Here is a 20,229-nt window from a genome sequence, read left to right on the forward strand (position 1 = left end):
TGACAGTGAAGTCACGGAAAATGCTGACGGGTTCATATAAAAACAAAAGAATACCCGGCTTTCTGAGATTACGCTGGAGTAAGGGGTTTTTTGGTGTAATCAATCAAGTGATGTTTGAAATTCTGTTTGAAGATATGTTTGATGTGATGTGTAGGAATCCGTTTGAAGTCAGAGATCTGAGCCCCGGACGAGTATAAATAGGGGCAGTATTGAAACAGCAGAGGAGTTCGGGGTTGTGAGGAGCGGTGAGGAGTTGTGCGGAGTCGTGTGAGCGATCAGGCTTCTCCGTGCAGGCAGAAGCCTGCACGGAGGTAAAACTTTAACTTTTTGCAGATCTCCGGACTTTGAGAGTCCGAGTTTTTAAGAATACTTAGAAGATTTTTTGAAGTTGAGTCAGGAGAGAAAGCTCACTCGGTCTATTCCTGCGCTGGGTTAATCATTAACTTTTTCCTCCGTAGGCTACACAGCCAGCCAGTCTGCTGGCTGAGTGAGTTTTTAAAGATCATTTGTCTGTAAACTACTCTGAAGGGGTTTTTGAATACTTAAGTGATTTTTCTTACATTGTGATTAACGATTTTTTCTCTGTATTTTGGACCAAGATACTTGTACAAGATACAAAATACTTTGATTTAAATGCAAATAAATAAATAACGAATTAGTTTCTTCGACCAAGTCCTTTTCTTCATATTTTCTTGAGAAGCCAGCCCAGAGAGGGGTTACGCGTCAGCAGATCCCCTTCGGCCCCTGAGGTAAGTTGTGTTTGATCCAGCTCGGTACACTACTGATTGCATTCTTGATATGCACAAACCACACGGATAAAAATAGAAATAATACAAAAAAAAAAATTAATTCATTCATTTTTCAATTTTTTTTATTATCGAATTAAAAATCGTGAGGGGTCACCCCCCAGATTCACGTAACAGTAACCTCATAAAACCCTTTATTCACGAGCTATCACTAGTCCTCTACTGTTTCAAAGAAGTCCAAATATTGGCAAACTGCACAGGTGTGGAAAAAATGTGACTCAGCTAAGCACAGGATTAACCTCGTTGCACCCTCCACCCAAATCTCCGACTCACGTTTACTGCTGCTGGAGCTCTTCCTCCTCTTGTTGTTCCTCCTCCTCCCCCTTTTACTCATTCCTAATGCACCACAGTCTCACATTAACTGCAAAACAAGGCATAGAAAATAGAGGGGTTTTTACCTTAACATTTTTATTACAAATTTACACTTGCCAAATTGTTTTAGAATACACATTTTCTCAGGATTTAGTTATGGGAAAGGGTAATGTCCACAATTTTACATGGAAATGAATGCACCCTGGATAAAAACATTAATAATACGAACGTTAAGGAGAAATATGTCCTGTGTAAATAATGGCCTAATGTTGCTTTTCTCAATATCATATGAACACAGTTCTTGGGGAAACACAGAAAACGTATTTCATCAAAATGTTTAAACAGCAATATATTATAGAGGTGCAATCAAAGAGCTGGCACGTTACTTTGTTGTTGGAAAGGATATTAAAATGCTTGGATCTCTGAGGGCCATATTGACCTCTATACTTTGCACATGCAGAATAGAAATAATTAAAAAACAGCTGACTTACCTCTAGGTGTCAAGTCCTGATAGTTGCCATCAAAAAAGTATCATGTATGAAGAAGACAGACCAGCTGCTGCTATTTCACAGACTGTGCGCCTCAGACTGCGCCACTTCTTATTGTTTCTATTCTCAACCTAAAGCAGCTTATTACCTTTAATCTCATCAGCCACTGGTGATGTCAGTGAGGTTTGTTTATTCAGAGTCAGTGCTTTTCCACTGGCAAATGAGGCCAGCGTACACCCATACCTTACCTTGTAAGAGCAAGCACTTTTCCAACATTTATTCATAAAATTCTACAGCAGCAGAAAACATGTTACAACAACTTTCTGTAGTGTAGGTTTATTCCCCAAATATCCAAAGTAAGAGTTGGGCGCCAGACAGTCAAATAATCACAATTCTACATTGACTCTTAAAAAAGATGTTACTGTAAACCAGTTGGCGAGATAGCCTGAATGGCCCGCTATCCTCGTTACAAAATGCAACCCAAATGATAGTAATCAAATCAAAAGGGTATTGTTCAGACTCAAAGTACATCTTTCACACAAAATGCCCATTAAATCATGAGAAACACATTTTAAATTCTGTGACCAGATGTGTCCCTTAAGTTATTAACTTAAATGAGGACTCCAGAAACTGAATTAACCTTTAAATTATCTCCACCTTTAGCCCCTTTCACTCCTCTGTTCTCCTCCCTGCTGCTTTGGTTCGTTGATTTTCCCTCGCTTGGGGCAGCGTCTCACTCCTAACCTGGAGGGTGCAACCCACCATTTTCCAGCAGAAAACCATGGCCTCAGACTTAGAGGTACCGAGTCTCATTCAGACTGTAAAATGAAATAAACATAAAAAGGTAGTAAAAGGCCCATTTGGGTAAGAGTTACCTCAGCCATTAGAAATGAAAGGGGCAAAAAACAATAACATTAATTCATTTTATACAGCCCAAAATCACAAATACCCCTCAGAGGGCTTTACAATCTGGACAAATAAGACATCCTGTCCCGGGACCCTCACATCGGAGCAGGAAAATCTCTCCCAAAAACCCTTTGACGGGTAGAAAAGAGGAAGACACCTTAGGGAGAGCAACAGAGGAAGGATCCCGCCAACGGTAATGATTAGTGGAGACAAAAGGGCTGGACCCAAATGCAGGGAGACATGGGAAAGGAGGGTAGGATCAATGTAGATTTAATGGTAACAAAACTGTATTAGACACAAAAAAACATGTGAATCAAAATTCACAAAAATTCCACGAAAATAAAACATCCAAAAAAAAAACCAAGGAGCACAGCAGAAGCGAAACAGGGAACATACTGGGGAGAACTGGCAGGCAGACAATCTGGCAGGCAGACAATCTGGCAGGCAGACCAGGTAACACCAAAGACAAACCATCACTGAGCCAAGGGACACACAGGGTTTAAATACACAGGGAAGGTGCAGGTGATTCGACACAGCAGGTTTCAATTAAGGGCGGGGCAGACGATTACAGGGGTATGACATAGACAAAGGCAGGAAATAAAGTGCAAGACACAAGAGGCAGGGACCATCTAAATAAAACTGAATAAATAACTAGACCAAAACATAAATCGTCACACTATCAGGATGGACAGAACTGTGATAAATGTCATGTGTACAGAATGAAGAACATAACAGAGTTACGACACATTCAATGCATATGACAGAACCACGGTAGGAGGCAAGGCCATGGTCCAGATATAACCAGGATCCACGGAAACCTGCAAGGTGAAAAAGCACAAAGACTGGGGAAGAAGCAAAGTCAGTAATGTGCATTAATGGGGCATGGATTCATACAGAAGGAGAGAGAGAAGAGGAGAGAGGAGCTCAGTGTATCCTAGGAAGTCTATACCTATAGCTGCATATCTAGGGGCTGGTCCAAGGCAAACCTGAGCCAGCCCTAACTATAAACCTGAGCCAGTCCTAACTATAAACCTGAACCAGCTCTAACTATAAACCTGAACCAGCCCTAACTATAAACCTGAACCAGCCCTAACTATAAACCTGAACCAGCCCTAACTATAAACCTGAACCAGCCCTAACTTATAAACCTGAACCAGCCCTAACTATAAACCTGAACCAGCCCTAACTATAAACCTGAACCAGCCCTAACTATAAACCTGAACCAGCCCTAACTTATAAACCTGAACCAGCCCTAACTTATAAACCTGAACCAGCCCTAACTATAAACCTGAACCAGCCCTGACTATAAACCTGAGCCAGCCCTAACTATGAACCTGAGCCAGCCCTAACTATAAACCTGAACCAGCCCTAACTATAAACCTGAACCAGCCCTAACTATAAACCTGAACCAGCCCTGACTATAAACCTGAGCCAGCCCTAACTATGAACCTGAGCCAGCCCTAACTATAAACCTGAACCAGCCCTAACTATAAACCTGAGCCAGCCCTAACTATAAACCTGAACCAGCCCTGACTATAAACCTGAGCCAGCCCTAACTATGAACCTGAGCCAGCCCTAACTATAGACCTGAGCCAGCCCTAACTATAAACCTGAACCAGCCCTAACTATAAACCTGAGCCAGTCCTAACTATAAACCTGAACCAGCCCTAACTATAGACCTGAGCCAGCCCTAACTATAGACCTGAACCAGCCCTAACTATAAACCTGAACCAGCCCTAACTATAAACCTGAGCCAGCCCTAACTATAAACCTGAACCAGCCCTAACTATAAACCTGAACTAGCCCTAACTATAGACCTGAGCCAGCCCTAACTATAAACCTGAACCAGCCCTAACTATAAACCTGAGCCAGTCCTAACTATAAACCTGAACCAGCCCTAACTATAGACCTGAGCCAGCCCTAACTATAGACCTGAACCAGCCCTAACTATAAACCTGAACCAGCCCTAACTATAAACCTGAACTAGCCCTAACTATAAACCTGAACCATCCCTAACTATAAACCTGATCCAGCCCTAACTATAGACCTGAAACAGCCCTAACTATAGACCTGAACCAGCCCTAACTATAAACCTGAGCCAGTCCTAACTATAAACCTGAACCAGTCCTAACTATAAACCTGAACCAGTCCTAACTATAAACCTGAACCATCCCTAACTATAAACCTGATCCAGCCCTAACTATAGACCTGAAACAGCCCTAACTATAGACCTGAACCAGCCCTAACTATAAACCTGAGCCAGTCCTAACTATAAACCTGAACCAGTCCTAACTATAAACCTGAACCAGTCCTAACTATAAACCTGAGCCAGTCCTAACTATAAACCTGAACCAGCCCTAACTATAAACTTGAACCAGTCCTAACTATAAACCTGAGCCAGTCCTAACTATAAACCTGAACCAGCCCTAACTATGAACTTGAACCACTCCTAACTATAAACCTGAGCCAGCCCTAACTATAAAACTGAACCAGTCCTAACTATAAACCTGAACCAGCCCTAACTATAAAACGGAGCCAGTCCTAACTATAAGAGCTATCAAAGAGGAAAGTCTTAAGCCCACTCTGTAGTGAGTGTGTCTGCCCCTCGAACTGAAACAGGAAGCTTGTCCCACAGAAGAGGCGCTTGATAACTGAAGGCTCTGGCTCCCATCCTACTTTTTTAGACTCTAGGAACCACAAGTAACCCTGAATTAATGGAGAGCAGCTCTCGAGTAGGATAATATGGTACTATAAGCAGCTTAAGATATGATGGAGCCTGACCAATCAGGGCTTTTAGGTGAAGAGAAGGATTTTGGATTATATTCTAGACTTTACAGGGAGCCAGTGCAGAGAAGCTAATACAGCAGTAATATGATCTCTTTTCTTAGTTCTTGTTAGTAATGTGCTGCAGCATTCTGAATCAGCTGGAGAGCTTTAAGAGACGTATTAGAGCAGCCTGATAAGGAATCGCAGTGATCTAGTCTAGAGGTAACAAATGCATGAACTCATTTCTCTGCATCGCTTTGAGACAGGAAGTGCCTGATTTTTGATATTTGCTCCCCTTGAATAAGTCACTCTTAATAAAGGGTTGGTAAGTTGTAACTATTGGCTTTATTGACGGTTTACTGATGCTTATGGTGTTTTATATTTATACATGTTGGTAATCCATTCATAAATTATTGTAGGTTTACAGTTAAGCCATTTTAATAAGTCATTGTTATGCGCTCATAGTGTTGTCAACAGGTTTTTCCAGCTCAAGAATCAACCTCAGCTAAACCTGGCAACCCAACACACATTAATAAATGATTTAATATCCATAAATACCAAAGCCATTGGTTAATAGCACTTTAAAAACCTTTAAAAGTGGTATCTTATAACAGGTGTATAAAGAGGAAGTGGTACCAAGAGATCAACTTAACCTAATTGATGCATTCCTTTTGCAGGACATTTAATTTCCCATGTGAAGAACATTATTCAAATTCCAAAACCCAATTTGTCTTTTCATTTGACGTAGGTGGCTAATTGTATGATCAATTGAAAATGCATATCTTTTTTTATTCCACTTCATCCATGCACATTATTGTGCCAGGCCCGTTGATATCTTGCAAATGTGTCGAACGTGCATGAACGCACCACCCTTCGGCTTGTGGGATGACGTGTCAACAAAGTGCCGGAAGCTTCCAGTCTGTCCAAAATGGCTTACCAGACACTACAACAGGAGTACCTACAGATTCCTGTTGTTACCAGGGCATATACAACCGCCTGTGTCCTCACAACTGCTGCAGTGGTAAGATACATTCACCGTGTTGGCTCGGGCATAGCTTGTTGTTGCTTAAAATAGCTAACGTAACGTCGTTACTTTGCTGCTAGCTCGACGGGTTAGCTAACGCTATAGCACCTGTGAGAAGGAGACGTGTCGGAATCTGGTTGTCCAGGATGTTAGCTCTCTTATTCAAGTTAAGAAAAAAAACAGAAGCGGAGCTAACGTTGCCCGGCGCGTTTGATACATTTTAACAAGGGATCCAAAACTGTAAGGGCCCGTTAAGTTGCGTTTCTATCGGGTGACAGTTTACGGAAGGCTCGTCAGCTGTTTAGTCTTTTGCAGATGCTGCTATACAAGATAGTTAGCTACTCTAAACCCACACTAAACTTCTATCACAATCAACTTAAACATAACTTTTCTGTTTAGCCAGTATGTGTTCGTATTCCATAAAATATAATCCGGAAACCAATTTATTGTGTTTATGTCATCTGTTATTAGATACGTATTGTCTATCTATCTATCAGTCTATTACAATGCAACATATGTTAAAGCTGATCATATATTTGCGTAAAATCTGAATCTGCAGACGAAGCTGTCAAATAGATAGAATGGAGGTAAGAAGTACAGTACATCCATGTATCACATCTCAAGTTACATTCAAATACCTGAAACCTGTTCAGTGCTCAGTTAAATGTACTCTGTTCATTTCCCTTTTTACCACTGAATCATAATGGGGACAGATGGATTGAGTAATCTATTAAGACAAAGTGTGTGTGTGTGTGTGTGGGGATCATAAATAGACTGTTCTCATTACCATAGAACCACACTGGGACTAGTGTGGAAACGTAAAGGAGGTTTTGGTACCAGTGGTGGTGTTGTAGTCATAGTGTTGACTTTCTGAAGGGTTGATCATGACCAACACTACAATGAATTCTAACGTCTTAAATGTACGTAACCATCATTTGTCATCATCAGATAGATTGGAGTCCATCAGGGGCCAGTGTGTGTTCTGTTGAAGACATCAGTCAGTCCCTGGACTAACTACAGCACAGCCAGACGCACTTATTGTTGGAATGCTGTTCGAATCTTTATTCAACTTCTTCTATTTCTTCCGTCGCACCTCTTCTTCTCCTTCATATTTTAAGCTACAGAAACCGTTCAACTATTAATATGTTCAGCTCTTTCACCAGAGGTCTGCTATGACTTTTCATATTTCTAACCTTTAAACTTTTTGAATTATTAAGCTTTTTATTTTCAATGGGATCTCTATGGAGAATATTTTCAAATGGCTTTAGGCACACAGGTGTTCGCGATTAAGCCAATTAGTGATGTTGATAAACTCACAGACACGTGCGCACATACACTCCTCTCTCTCGCTCTCGCTCTCTCGCGCTCTCTCTCTCTCTCTCTGTGTGTGTCTCTCTCTCATACAGTCATTCAGGTCTTAGGGATCTTTAGAGGTCTTTCCCCCCTCCTCCACACACACACACACACCCCATTTCAAAATAAAAGCCCCAGAGAGTGAATTCTAACTGAACTGCTTGTGATGAAGCCTGTCATTTAATAACCTCTGTTTATGTGTGTCAAACATTATGATTATGTCTCCTCTCCCCCTCCCTCCCCCACCCAGCACCACCCTTTCCAGCCATTACTATTACTACTACTGTGATATTAAATACTACGACCAATACTACAGCTATTACTATGACTACTGATACTACGTCTTCTACTACTTCTTCTAATTACTAATACTTCTACTACTAACAATACTTCTACTACAACTTCTACTACTACTATAAATATCACTAATACTACTACTAGTAGTTATTCTAATGCTACTAATACTTCTACTAATAATACTTCTACTACAACTTATACTACTACTACAAATATCACTACTACTACTACTACTAGTACTTATTCTAATGCTACTAATACTTCTACAAATAATACTTCCACTACAACTTATACTCCTACAAATATCACCACTGATGAATTTTTTTAAGCCACAGAAACTGTTCAAATATCAAAATGTTCAGCTCTTTCAGGAGAGGTGTGGCATTTCATATTTGTAATCTTGAAACTTTTTGAATTATTAAGCTTTTTGCAATTTGTTTTTGAATTGGATATCTATTTTCAGCAATGTTTTTGCGATTAATTTCAGTTTTCAGCATTCCAACGCATTTTCAGCAGGAAATGCTTTTTCTAGTTCAAACACTTCTTACACACAGCAGCACAGCGAGTAGACCCGTGACCGGGTACAGTTCAGCTTAGTTTACAAGGCAAAGAATAGTGTCAAATCAAGCTGCTATACAGTAGAAGTGCTGTACATCATCAGGAGATTCATTTAGAGGCAGCACCTCAGTGTGTCAAGTTGTTCTAGTCGTACATCTGAAATGCCTCTATGGATGAATTAATTGATAGAAAAGTAAATTGTGAAGGTGTATGAGGGCTTAGAACATTCTGATGGTGGTATATGATGCCAATGCTCAATCATACCTCATTATTTGTTGCGGCATTTTTTTGGTTGATTTCATTTGTTACACAGATTTAGTGCTACATTTTTAAACATTTTTTACCACTCAATTTGATAAAGAGTGATCAAACATCCCTCCAAAATGCCATACAATGGCAGCAAGACCTTGAGGAACACATAAAGAAAGACACGCTCTGATTTGGTATCAAAGGTTTGACATTTGGGGAGGTTTTGGTGATTGAATTGTGAGCACTTCTGTTCTGGAAACTGCTGAGAAGCCCTCTCCCCCCTTATCGTCCGTATAGCTGGAGACAGCAGACGTCCTCTTTGGCCCCAGGTCTCTGCTGTGATCATCCTAAAGGTCCCAACAGCTCATTGTATACAGTGATGTCAAGTCTAAAAGAATATTCTCACTACAATGAAATGGCTACTATGGGGACTAACATCATCACACATCCAGTCATTCATTTAATTCCAAGACGGTTGAGAAAAATTTAAATACACCATTTTAGTAAAATTGTAGAACATCTACTCATGAAGTGGGCGTGTCTGTAAAGGGCAGACTTGTGAGAACCCATAGAACCATTTTCATTCAAATATCTTGAGATGAGAGGTCAAGGGACCATGCCAGTGTTTCCTTTGCCAAAATGTAGCCACACTTTGGATCCTTTTAGGCTGCTGGTTAAATGGGTTCCTTAGGTTAGCACCAGTTAAGTCTTCTGTTGTACCCTTCCATAGACAGATAGGTCAAATGTTTCTGTTGTACCCATCCATAGGCAGATAGGTCAAATATTTCTGTTGTACCCTTCCATAGGCAGATAGGTCAAATGTTTCTGTTGTACCCTTCCATAGGCAGATAGGTCAAATGTTTCTGTTGTACCCTTCCATAGACGGATAGGTCAAATGTTTCTGTTGTACCCATCCATAGGCAGATAGGTCAAATGTTTCTTTTGTACCCTTCCATAGGCAGATAGGTCAAATGTTTCTGTTGTACCCTTCCATAGGCAGATAGGTCAAATGTTTCTGTTGTACCCTTCCATAGGCAGATATGTCAAATGTTTCTGTTGTACCCTTCCATAGGCAGATGGGTCAAATGTTTCTGTTGTACCCTTCCATAGGCAGATGGGTCAAATGTTTCTGTTGTACCCTTCCATAGGCAGATAGGCAGATAGGTCAAATGTGATATCTTATATGTTAACACAAACACACCATTCATAAGTTTGAATGAAGACATTTCCATGTGTTCTTGTTAAACCAAGTGATAAGAGTTGGTTTTGGCAACAGTTAGTGCATGTTCACTCCTTCAAATATTTAGTGAATGAAGGTACTTGTAAACACTTCAAACCCAGTTTATATTTACCAGAGTATGCATTCATAAGTTTGAATGAAGACATTTCCATGTGTTCTTGTTAAACCACTGTTTTTGAAAAAAATAATTCTTGTTGTTATAAGTCCAAGGTACATTATCCAATCCGCACAAAACTTCTTATGCATGATGCTACTTCAAGCTTGAACATATTTCAATTGAAAAAAATTCAATAACTCATAGCGCCGCCTACTGGCTGAAGGAAATGTCATATTTTATATTTTTCTTCATACCTCCTAGCCAGGTGACCTGATGAGTTTCAAATTTGGTAAGAATAGCCTTAAGACATTGATGATGCATCATCATGAATATTGTGAGTTTTCGTTGCACGGTGTTGCCATGGCAACGCATCGGTGATAAGAGTTGGTTTTGGTAACAGTTAGTGCATGTTCACTCCTTCAAATATTTAGTGAATGAAGGTACTTGTAAACACTTCAAACCCAGTTTATATTTACCAGAGTATGCCAATCGCCTGTATTTAGAAAAACAGTGGGATGAACTCTATTTCCAATTTCAGTAGTCGACTCAGTGAAGAAACTGGCTTCTTTATCCGGCTTGACCAGGATACGACAAACATAATCACAACGAGCAATGGAATAGGAGTTACTTCTTTGAGACTAGGGTTTAATATATATTAGGGCTGCAACTAACGATTATTTTAATAATCAATTAATTGGGTGATTATTTTTTCGATTAATCGGATAAAAAATTAAAATAAATAAAAACATTAATTTCCAACCCTTTATTGAAAAACAGAACCGATCTTCAGAAAGTGCACAAACAGGTTGCTCCTTGAACATCCCTGAGCTGTTAAAGTAATAATTAAAAAACATACACATGTGCACAAAAATATGTACATTTTTGTTTAAAGGGACCTGAGCTGTCAGAACAATAAATAATTTATAAAAAATAAAGAAATACAAACCAGAAAACTTAACAGGATTTGTTTGAATGTCAGAACTTGTTCTCTACACTACACGCACAAACGGTCTGTTCACGGTAACAGTTGTTAAACTGCAGTTTTCAGGAAGTAAAGTGTTCCGTTCAAAACCAGACGTGTTTGGTCGTCAGTAGAAGCTCCACTTCACAGCAACCTGTGCTCCGCTCTGTTTTTCCTTTTTTTTCTCAAACATCTCCGCGACTTATCGAGTGGCGTAATAATCGCGCGACACAACGAATCGATAATGAAATTTGATAATCGATAATGAAAACAATTTTAATAATCGATTATCGATTCATTGTTGCAGCCCTAATATATATATATATATATATATATATATATATATATATATATCTATATCTATATCTATCTATCTATCTTTCATAGATGTCTATCTATCTATCTTTCATAGATGTCAATCTATCTATCTTTCATAGATGTCAATCTATCTATCTTTCATAGATGTCAATCTATCAATCTTTCATAGATGTCAATCTATCAATCTTTCATAGATGTCAATCTATCAATCTTTCATAGATGTCAATCTTTCATAGATGTCAATCTTTCATAGATGTCAATCTTTCAATCTTTCATAGATGTCAATCTTTCAATCTTTCATAGATGTCAATGTTTGTCAAAGCTGGAACCTTCATCTTAACATTATTAGGGCCCGGGCAACCGACGTCGGGCCGGCGAGGCCCTATTGATATTGTAAACGTTGGAGGACTTGCCATGCATGAAAACTCACCAAATTTGGGGACTTGTCAGGCCTGGTGAATATAGCCATCTGAAAAATAATGCATCTTTCTGTGTCCAGAAATGGCTCTCTAGCGCCCCCTACAAGTCGGACCGGCGACGCCCCTCTGCCAGTTTGTCCCATTAACTTGAAATTTGACACACATGTCCACTTGAGCTAGAGCTACAAGAAAGCCAATCAGACCCCTAAGCTCCGCCTACTTAGATTTTCCGCCATTTTGAATTTAGTGTAAAACACATTGCTGCGAACTCCTCCTACATGCTTCGTCCCATTACTACCAAATTTTCTGTGGATCATTACTGGATCTACCTCATCAAAAGTTCTCAAAAGCTTTCTGATATCTCTTAGCGTTTATAAGATATGGACCAATAAACTTTGTAGGGGCGTGGCTAAATATCAATACACAACTTCTCAACAGTTTGTCCTAAAATTGCAAATTTTGCAGCATATGTGCACATCGCGTGCTGTAACATACCCTGAGAATTGTTTTGCATTAAACCACTAGGGGGTGCTACAGCAAACCCGTGCTTTTTGTCACTTTTTGCCGATTTCAGCCTTTGTATTTTAACGAACTCCTCCTAGAGAATTTATGCTATCAACTTTTCCTTTGGTCAGGATGCTCTTAAGATCTTTGTGATTAAAAGTTATCAAAATCTCGCGCTTTCATCGAAGAACCTTGACGTGGCGTGGCGGTCATTTTGCCTCACTGTTTTTGAAAAAAATAATTCTTGTTGTTATAAGTCCAAGGTACATTATCCAATCCGCACAAAACTTCTTATGCATGATGCTACTTCAAGCTTGAACATATTTCAATTGAAAAAAATTCAATAACTCATAGCGCCGCCTACTGGCTGAAGGAAATGTCATATTTTATATTTTTCTTCATACCTCCTAGCCAGGTGACCTGATGAGTTTCAAATTTGGTAAGAATAGCCTTAAGACATTGATGATGCATCATCATGAATATTGTGAGTTTTCGTTGCACGGTGTTGCCATGGCAACGCATCGGTCGCCATGAAAAAGGAAGCTGATGGTTTAGTGTGTTGGGCCGTTTTAAATTGCTTCTATAGCGCCCCCTACAATATTTCAAAAGAGCAGCCCCAGCGCTACATTTTGGCTACATGTATGAAACGTGGTAGGCACATGTATCCTATGGCGACTTAAAAATAAGTCTCTTGGGACCATGCTCTAAACCCTACCGGAAATCTGCCATTTTCAATTTTGTATGAATTTATACAAGATTTCGACGACGCAGCCCTCGCGGTACTTTTCACTATCTATATATAAAATTTAGATGTATAACATTTGGTATACAGATGTATCACATGTAGACGGACAAAAAAGCCCATGGAGCTCTAAGCTCTAAACCCAACCGGAAGTCAGCCATTTTGACTTTAGTGAGGAAAAAAACACATTTTTGCAAACTCCTACACGCTGGCTCCGATTTCTATGAAATTTGCTGTGGATCTAGATCAGGGATTCCCAAAGTGGGGTGCCTCTAGGGGGTGCGCGAGAGGAAAAATGTAATGGCGGTGCAGTCCTGTCTCCTAAAAATTACGTTCCCCCAAAACTAAAATGCATTCTCAATTACGTTTTACCACGAACGTATTTTCTCCCTGATTACGTTTGTGTTTGACGTACAAATACGTTTCTCATCAACATATCTTTGCTGTACTCTAGTCTTTATTATTTTTCTGTGATCTGCCTCGCCTCTACCCCGCCACCCACAAGTTATTGACCCGCGGCCTGTTCCGAGGGCTGACAGACCTGACGATCGGGTGCCTCACGGCGGGGACGGCTGGAGACCTCGCGTCCCAGCGCCAACGAGTGAGCGCCCCGCCACTCGGAACCATAAAACCAAGTCCCGGATTTCACCCGGGGGACATTCTGGAGGTATTGTGACCGGGTGATGTGCCTCGTTGCTGGGGAGGTATGAGCCGAGAGTGGCGGGGTGTTATGGAGGTATATATTACAACTCTGTGTTGTTCCCGTGCGTGGATGAGCGCATTTCTGCCGAAGACAGGCGGCGTGTTGTGGTAGTATTCTGACCGCGTAATAGGGAGAAGGAGAGGCGGTGGTGGAGAGGGAAAAATGTTAAAGAGATGGTGGAATGTATGATTGGAGAGAGAGAAGCGAAAAAGTTGGACGTGATCCCGGTGTCCAACAACACTGTAGCGCGCATCGATGCTTTGTCCGAAGACATCCTGGCTACATTGGTCGGTCGCGTGAAAAAGAGTGAGTTTTACTCTCTGCAAGTAGACGAGCCTACAGATGTGGCCAATCTGGCCAATCGTCCGTTACCTTCGTAACGTTACGTCCGTTACCTTTTCGAAGGCACGGTGCAGGAAGAGTTTTTGTGTTTTTTATCTTGTAAACAAACGCCACGCGCGAGCAAACTGTTCTCTCATTCGTCCGATTTTTATGCGGCTCTGTTGCTTTTTTTTTTTTAAGGTGTGTGTGTGGGGGGGGGGGGGGGGGGGGTGCGTGAACCCGGTCGGGATGTAGAAGGGGGTGCGTGGCCTAAAAAGTTTGGGAACCGCTGATCTAGATCATCAAAAGTTGTCTCAATCTTTTTGATAGCTCTTTGCGTTTACAAGATATGGACTAATACACTTCTTAGGTGCGTGGCAAAATATCAATACACATAACTTCTCAACCATTTGTTCTAAAGTCCCAAAATATTCAGCATATGTGCACATCGCATCCAGTAACATACCCTGAGAATTGTTTTGCATTCGACCACTAGGGGGCGCTACAGTAAACCCACAAAACCTACTGGCTAAAGGAAATGTCTTATGTAACTCAGCTGGACTTGTTCCAAACGGTCCCAAACTTCACATGCTTGATAACACGCATGGCCTGAGGATGTCTACAAGCAAATTTTCCCTAATACTCACAGCGCCACATGCTGGCGAAAGGAAATCTGCGTTTTTTGACAAACACCATCCGATTTACGTGACTTTTACACAATGTGGTTTACACTTGATATAGAGCTACATAATGCACGCGTTCTGTAGCACCAGACAGAGGACGCAGGAAGCATCGGACTATTTGCAAAGCATCATTTCCAGCATCAGGCGGTCCACGCGGGATTAAACACGTCTCGCTCGCGGACGCGCAGGCCGGAGTCCCGCCGGCACCCCGACGCGCACATGACGAGGGCCCGTTCATCGCTGCGCGCAGCTTTAATTATTGTTTGTTTTGTCGTCTCTCACAGCAACTAGAGATCATCACACCATTTCAGCTATACTTCAATCCGGATCTGATTCTAAGGAATTACCAGGTGAGTAATGCGACCCTCAGGAGGGTTCAGGGTGCACACTGTAACATCTGTGTTTCAGCTGAAATGAGTAGTTCACAAGTTCAGCAGAAATGAAATGGCTTTTATTGGTCTGTTTGCTGTATATCACCTGTCCTGTGTTCTTCTCTTAGAAAAACCCAAATGGAAGACATTTATTGATCACATCTTTGGTTTAATGGTGGAGCCCCTATTACATTGGCAGAATACAGTTGGGTATCTGTCTGCGTAGATGGAGACCTTATTTTGAACCAGCCAATCAAATCTTGCATGAAGCAGTGAGGTCAACATTATATTCTAGGCAGAGCAGGTGGTCACACAATGCAAGAGCCAGACTCCAACACAACCACCGTGGCTCCCCTGCTCACGTCTCCTCATCTGACTTACAAACACTTCATATGGATTAAGTATGAATCAATAGATGTACAAATGAATTCATGAATAAATAAAAAAAAGAATAATTAAATGCTGAAATCAATGTTGAAATAGATAAATAAAGGTATAAATAAATGCTGAGATAAATACATTAATGTATAGATAAATAAATAAAAGTTGATAATCAAACGGGACATAAAGAAATGCATATCATATATTTATTTCTACATTTCTGTTCACCTACATTTATTCATTTATGTGTCTGTATGCTAATGAGGTGGGAGGTCTTAACCTCTGTCTAAAGCAGGATTGGTCACAGGAGTGTGATGGCTTCTGGTCCACTACTTCTGCCTTGCACAGTAACGTTGAAGTTGGCTAGCCCAGTGTTGCCAAATTAGCGACTTTCTCGCTAAATCTGGCGACTTTCCAAATCCTCATGGAAAATTATTTTGTCAAAAGCGACTAGCGACAAATCTAGCGACTTTTTCTGGTGTTATTGGAGACTGTGACGTGAAAACCCGTATCGTTCTGCAGTTACTGTCCTCAACTGCCGTGAGCCCATCCGCCGTCCCAAAGCACTCACAGGTCAGTCTCACAGCAGCCTCGCGCAGCAGTCCAGCTGCAGACTGAGCATAAATACAACAAACTATCGTTTTTGTATATATTATATAACTATATATACAACTTTATAAGCTGTGATATCAAATAGCTTTTGCGGCTCCAGATGAATTTTATTTGGTGGAAAATAGAACAAAATGGCTCTTTGGATAGAAAAGGTTGCTGACCCCTGACCTACCTCATTAACATACGGACACAGAAATACAGAAATGAAGGTGAACAGAAACGTAGAAATAGATTTATTTATTAATTTCCTGTTTAGCCATCAACTTTTATTCATTCATTTCTGTATTTATACATTTATGTATGCATTTATTTATTTATACTTATGACATTTTTCGTCCTCAATAACTTATCACCGTCAGCTGCTGTCAATCAGACACACCCTCACATCAGACACGCCCTCACATCAGACACGCCCTCACATCAGACACCCTCACATCAGACACCCTCACATCAGACACGCCCTCACATCAGACACGCCCTCACATCAGACACCCTCACATCAGACACGCCCTCACATCAGACACGCCCTCACATCAGACACGCCCTCACATCAGACACCCTCACATCAGACACACCCTCACATCAGACACGCCCTCACATCAGACACACCCTCACATCAGACACGCCCTCACATCAGACACGCCCTCACATCAGACACGCCCTCACATCAGACACACCCTCACATCAGACACACCCTCACATCAGACACCCTCACATCAGACACGCCCTCACATCAGACACACCCTCACATCAGACACCCTCACATCAGACACCCTCACATCAGACACGCCCTCACATCAGACACGCCCTCACATCAGACACGCCCTCACATCAGACACCCTCACATCAGACACGCCCTCACATCAGACACGCCCTCACATCAGACACGCCCTCACATCAGACACATCAGACACACCCTCCACCCGGCTGAGACCAAAAGGAGCATTTCAGATTTGTCTTCTATTTAACAATAAAAGTGTTTTTGACTACGAACAGGATGAAGTGAAATCATTGTTGTGTGATGTTACGTCTAATCTGTTAGAATATATTTTTTGTCGAAATAAGAACAATTTATCTTGTGGTTTTCTGAGATTGTGGTCTAAGTAAATATGAATAGTTGTATTGATTTTTCACACAATGAGCTGTGTTTTGATACAGACTGCTCTGATCGTCCATGTCATGTGACCTGTCTCACACCACAGTGAACAAAGCCTCTAGCACGACAGAAAGGTTGAACATGACCTGGATCTGTGCATCTTACTGTGTAAGTTGTGTACAGCTGAATGTTTTCTTTTTCTAGGTATGGCGACTAATAACCAACTTCCTGTTTTTTGGTCCAGTTGGCTTCAATTTCCTGTTCAATATGATTTTTCTGTATCCTTCTCGGTTCCATGTCTCACTTCATCTGGCATGTGAAGTGTGGTTGCATACGTTCTGTTTGGCAGGGGAAGGCTCGATGTGATGGGATGAGGACACGTGTCACATGATAGAGATACCTTCTGTAAGATGCACAACACAAACAAGGATGATGGGCATTTCTTTAGTGATGATTAAATGTGTGAAGTCTGTGTCGAGTTCCTTCACCGTTGCTTCCAGGTATAGATACTGCCGGATGCTGGAGGAGGGCTCCTTCAGGGGACGCACGGCTGACTTTGTCTTCATGTTCCTCTTTGGTGGCCTTCTGATGACTGTATCCTTCCTTTTAATGTTCCATTGAGAATCATCTCCATATGCAGATAGTGAGCGGTTCAATGACCACTAAATCATTCATTACTTCTGTTCACCTCAACATTGACTACGTTTACATGCACACTCTTATTATTCACATTATTCCCAATATGATAATATTCCAAACTTGATATGGTTCAAAGACATCATATTCCGTTTGGATGTTGTGAAACGGAGCGTTTTCAGATGATGTGTTGATGTTCTTCAGCTGTTAGGCGCATTCTCAGGACATGCCTCTCTCCTGAGTACCAGCAGCTCTGTGAGATGAACACAAACCAACTCGGCAACAGTTTAAAGCTGCAGTAGAGGAACAGCCTCCATCTGTGGTTGGAAGGAGAAGCACAGCTACTTTAAGCATTGTGAAGGACTTGGATATCACTTCTCCATAGTTTGATGTGATCGACATGTTGTGGCCTCGACTCATCAAACAGCCCAGAATGATGGGGCTGAGTCACGAGGTCATTTTCCGTTCATCAGAATACACACGGCTGCATGTCAATTGGAATATTTGTTTTCATCAGCCATGTAAACAGCTTATTAGGAATATTTTCTTTTTTGGAATAAGGGCAAAAACCGGAATATTTGGTGCATGTAAACAGAGTCTCTTGTACAGCAGATGGTGCCCTTTTAACTTTCACTAATATTGTGTGTGTGTGTAATGGCGTTATTGTGGGCCGCCTGCTGCATCTCTTCATTGCTCCTTCATTATGGGATACCAGGCCGGTAGCTCCTTAGCTGCACTGCACTTGTACTGTGTAAAGGAAAGGAAGATTTAATGAGACGTTGCACCGGCATCTTTGCCGCTAAATTGAAAAAGTGGTTTTCTGATATGCTGCTGCTGTGTGCAACACTTTTGTCGCTTTTCATATTCATATACCAGTGGTGTACCATATGCCCATTGGCCACTTCTGACCATCACTGACCTCATGATAACTAACACGTACTGTATATTTCTCGTTAAGAATCATTTCTTCATCTCATCCAGACTGAGTTAACTATGTTTGTGGAGTAGCTCTCCTTATTTGGCACCAGCATGGCGACACAACAATCACTTTGTTCATAGACATGTTCTTTAACAAGGTGTCAGATATTTGGCACATTTGTAAGCCTGGTGTTTCTGGGCCAAGCCTTCACCATCATGCTGGTGTACGTGTGGAGTCGGCGAAATCCAAACGTTCGCATGAATTTCTTTGGCCTGCTGAACTTCCAGGCCCCCTTCCTTCCCTGGGTGCTGATGGGATTCTCACTTCTGCTGGGAAACTCCATCATTGTTGATCTTTTAGGTACCTATCACTTTCCTCTGCAGTCCTTCTGTATTATGTGCTGAAATGGAACTGGTGTGGTTGTTGGTGTACAGTGTCATACTGTGTGTTGAAATGTTTTTTACCATTCTTGAGGTATCGCTGTTGGCCATGTGTACTTCTTTCTGGAGGATGTTTTCCCCAACCAGCCAGGTGGTGGAAGGTGGCTCAAGACCCCGTCTATCATGTGAGTTTCTGCTTTCTTCTCACAGTTCTGCTGAATAAAGCCTAAAGCTGTAAGGTTCAACATACAGTTTGAAAGTGTATGAATGAATGAATTGACCTGCATGTATTTTGTCCTTATGGTGGCTAGAGGAAAGCTTGCAGAGTGTCCACAATGAAAAGAGTCTGTCCTCTGGGCAGCCTGGACCTGCTTAGGGAGTTTCATGGCCATCTGCAATGAGATTTTGTGCACAGAGTATACTTTGGCTTGATGGCGGCACTAGATCGTGGGTGTTCAATCAGAAATCTTTGGAAAATCCCTCATGGTCCTCCTTTGCGTGTCTCCCACAGAAAGATGCTGTTTGACACACCAGAGGAAGATGCCAACTACAACCCTTTGCCCGAGGAGCGCCCGGGAGGATTTGCCTGGGGAGAGGGACAGCGCCTTGGAGGTTAAATATGGCCACAGATGGTGTCTGATTGTCAGGTCACTGTCAAGGACATTCCCTCAGAGAGATGACGTGGACGAACAAGCTCTTTGTTTTTGACTTGTTTCTTTAGTTCTGGATGAAGATTGCCAGATGTAGAGATGGCGTCTGGTGTCTCTGTATATGGGCTTATATCATCCCCAGAAACTCTTCTTGATGCCAGATCCTCGCTCTAAGACTCTTTGAGAGAACACAAGCTCCTGATGGAACTCTGGATTGTGAGCCTTTGGCCTCCGCTGATGTTTTTTTCAATCTAAAAAAAAAAAAAAGGATACAAAATAACTGTCTTATAAAGAGAAAGCAATGAGAGCAGTAAAATATCTACATGAATCTATTCAGATGGCGAGTGCATTCTTTTTCTCATTTCACTTTTTAAAGAAATAAATGTGTGTGGCAAATGATGCTTTGGTTTCATCTCTTTGATCTGTAGAAGTATTGC

General features: G+C 41.4%; 1 protein-coding gene across 1 annotated transcript; it reads left to right on the forward strand.

The window, feature by feature from the left end:
* Nucleotides 1-6,163: 6,163 nt before the first annotated feature.
* On the forward strand, nucleotides 6,164-20,191 carry derl2 (derlin 2). The gene is made up of 7 exons (XM_079288787.1): nucleotides 6,164-6,299; nucleotides 15,032-15,097; nucleotides 17,412-17,485; nucleotides 17,708-17,801; nucleotides 18,927-19,122; nucleotides 19,237-19,327; nucleotides 19,654-20,191. The coding sequence occupies exons 1-7, from the start codon at nucleotides 6,207-6,209 to the stop codon at nucleotides 19,757-19,759; spliced, it is 720 nt and encodes a 239-aa protein (XP_079144913.1). The 5' UTR covers nucleotides 6,164-6,206; the 3' UTR covers nucleotides 19,760-20,191.
* The last annotated feature ends 38 nt before the right edge of the window (nucleotides 20,192-20,229 follow it).

Source organism: Melanostigma gelatinosum, assembly GCF_949748355.1.
Source record: "Melanostigma gelatinosum genome assembly, chromosome: 18".
In the NCBI taxonomy this organism is placed as follows: domain Eukaryota; kingdom Metazoa; phylum Chordata; class Actinopteri; order Perciformes; family Zoarcidae; genus Melanostigma; species Melanostigma gelatinosum.

Excerpts from the sequence above, each read along its gene's own strand:
- derl2 (XM_079288787.1), top strand. The coding sequence starts at position 6,207 with ATGGCTTACCAGACACTACAACAGGAGTACCTACAGATTCCTGTTGTT. Across the intron at positions 6,300-15,031 it reads TCCTCACAACTGCTGCAGTG|CAACTAGAGATCATCACACC; the intron begins GTAAGATACATT and ends CGTCTCTCACAG. Across the intron at positions 17,802-18,926 it reads TTGGTGGCCTTCTGATGACT|ATATTTGGCACATTTGTAAG; the intron begins GTATCCTTCCTT and ends ACAAGGTGTCAG.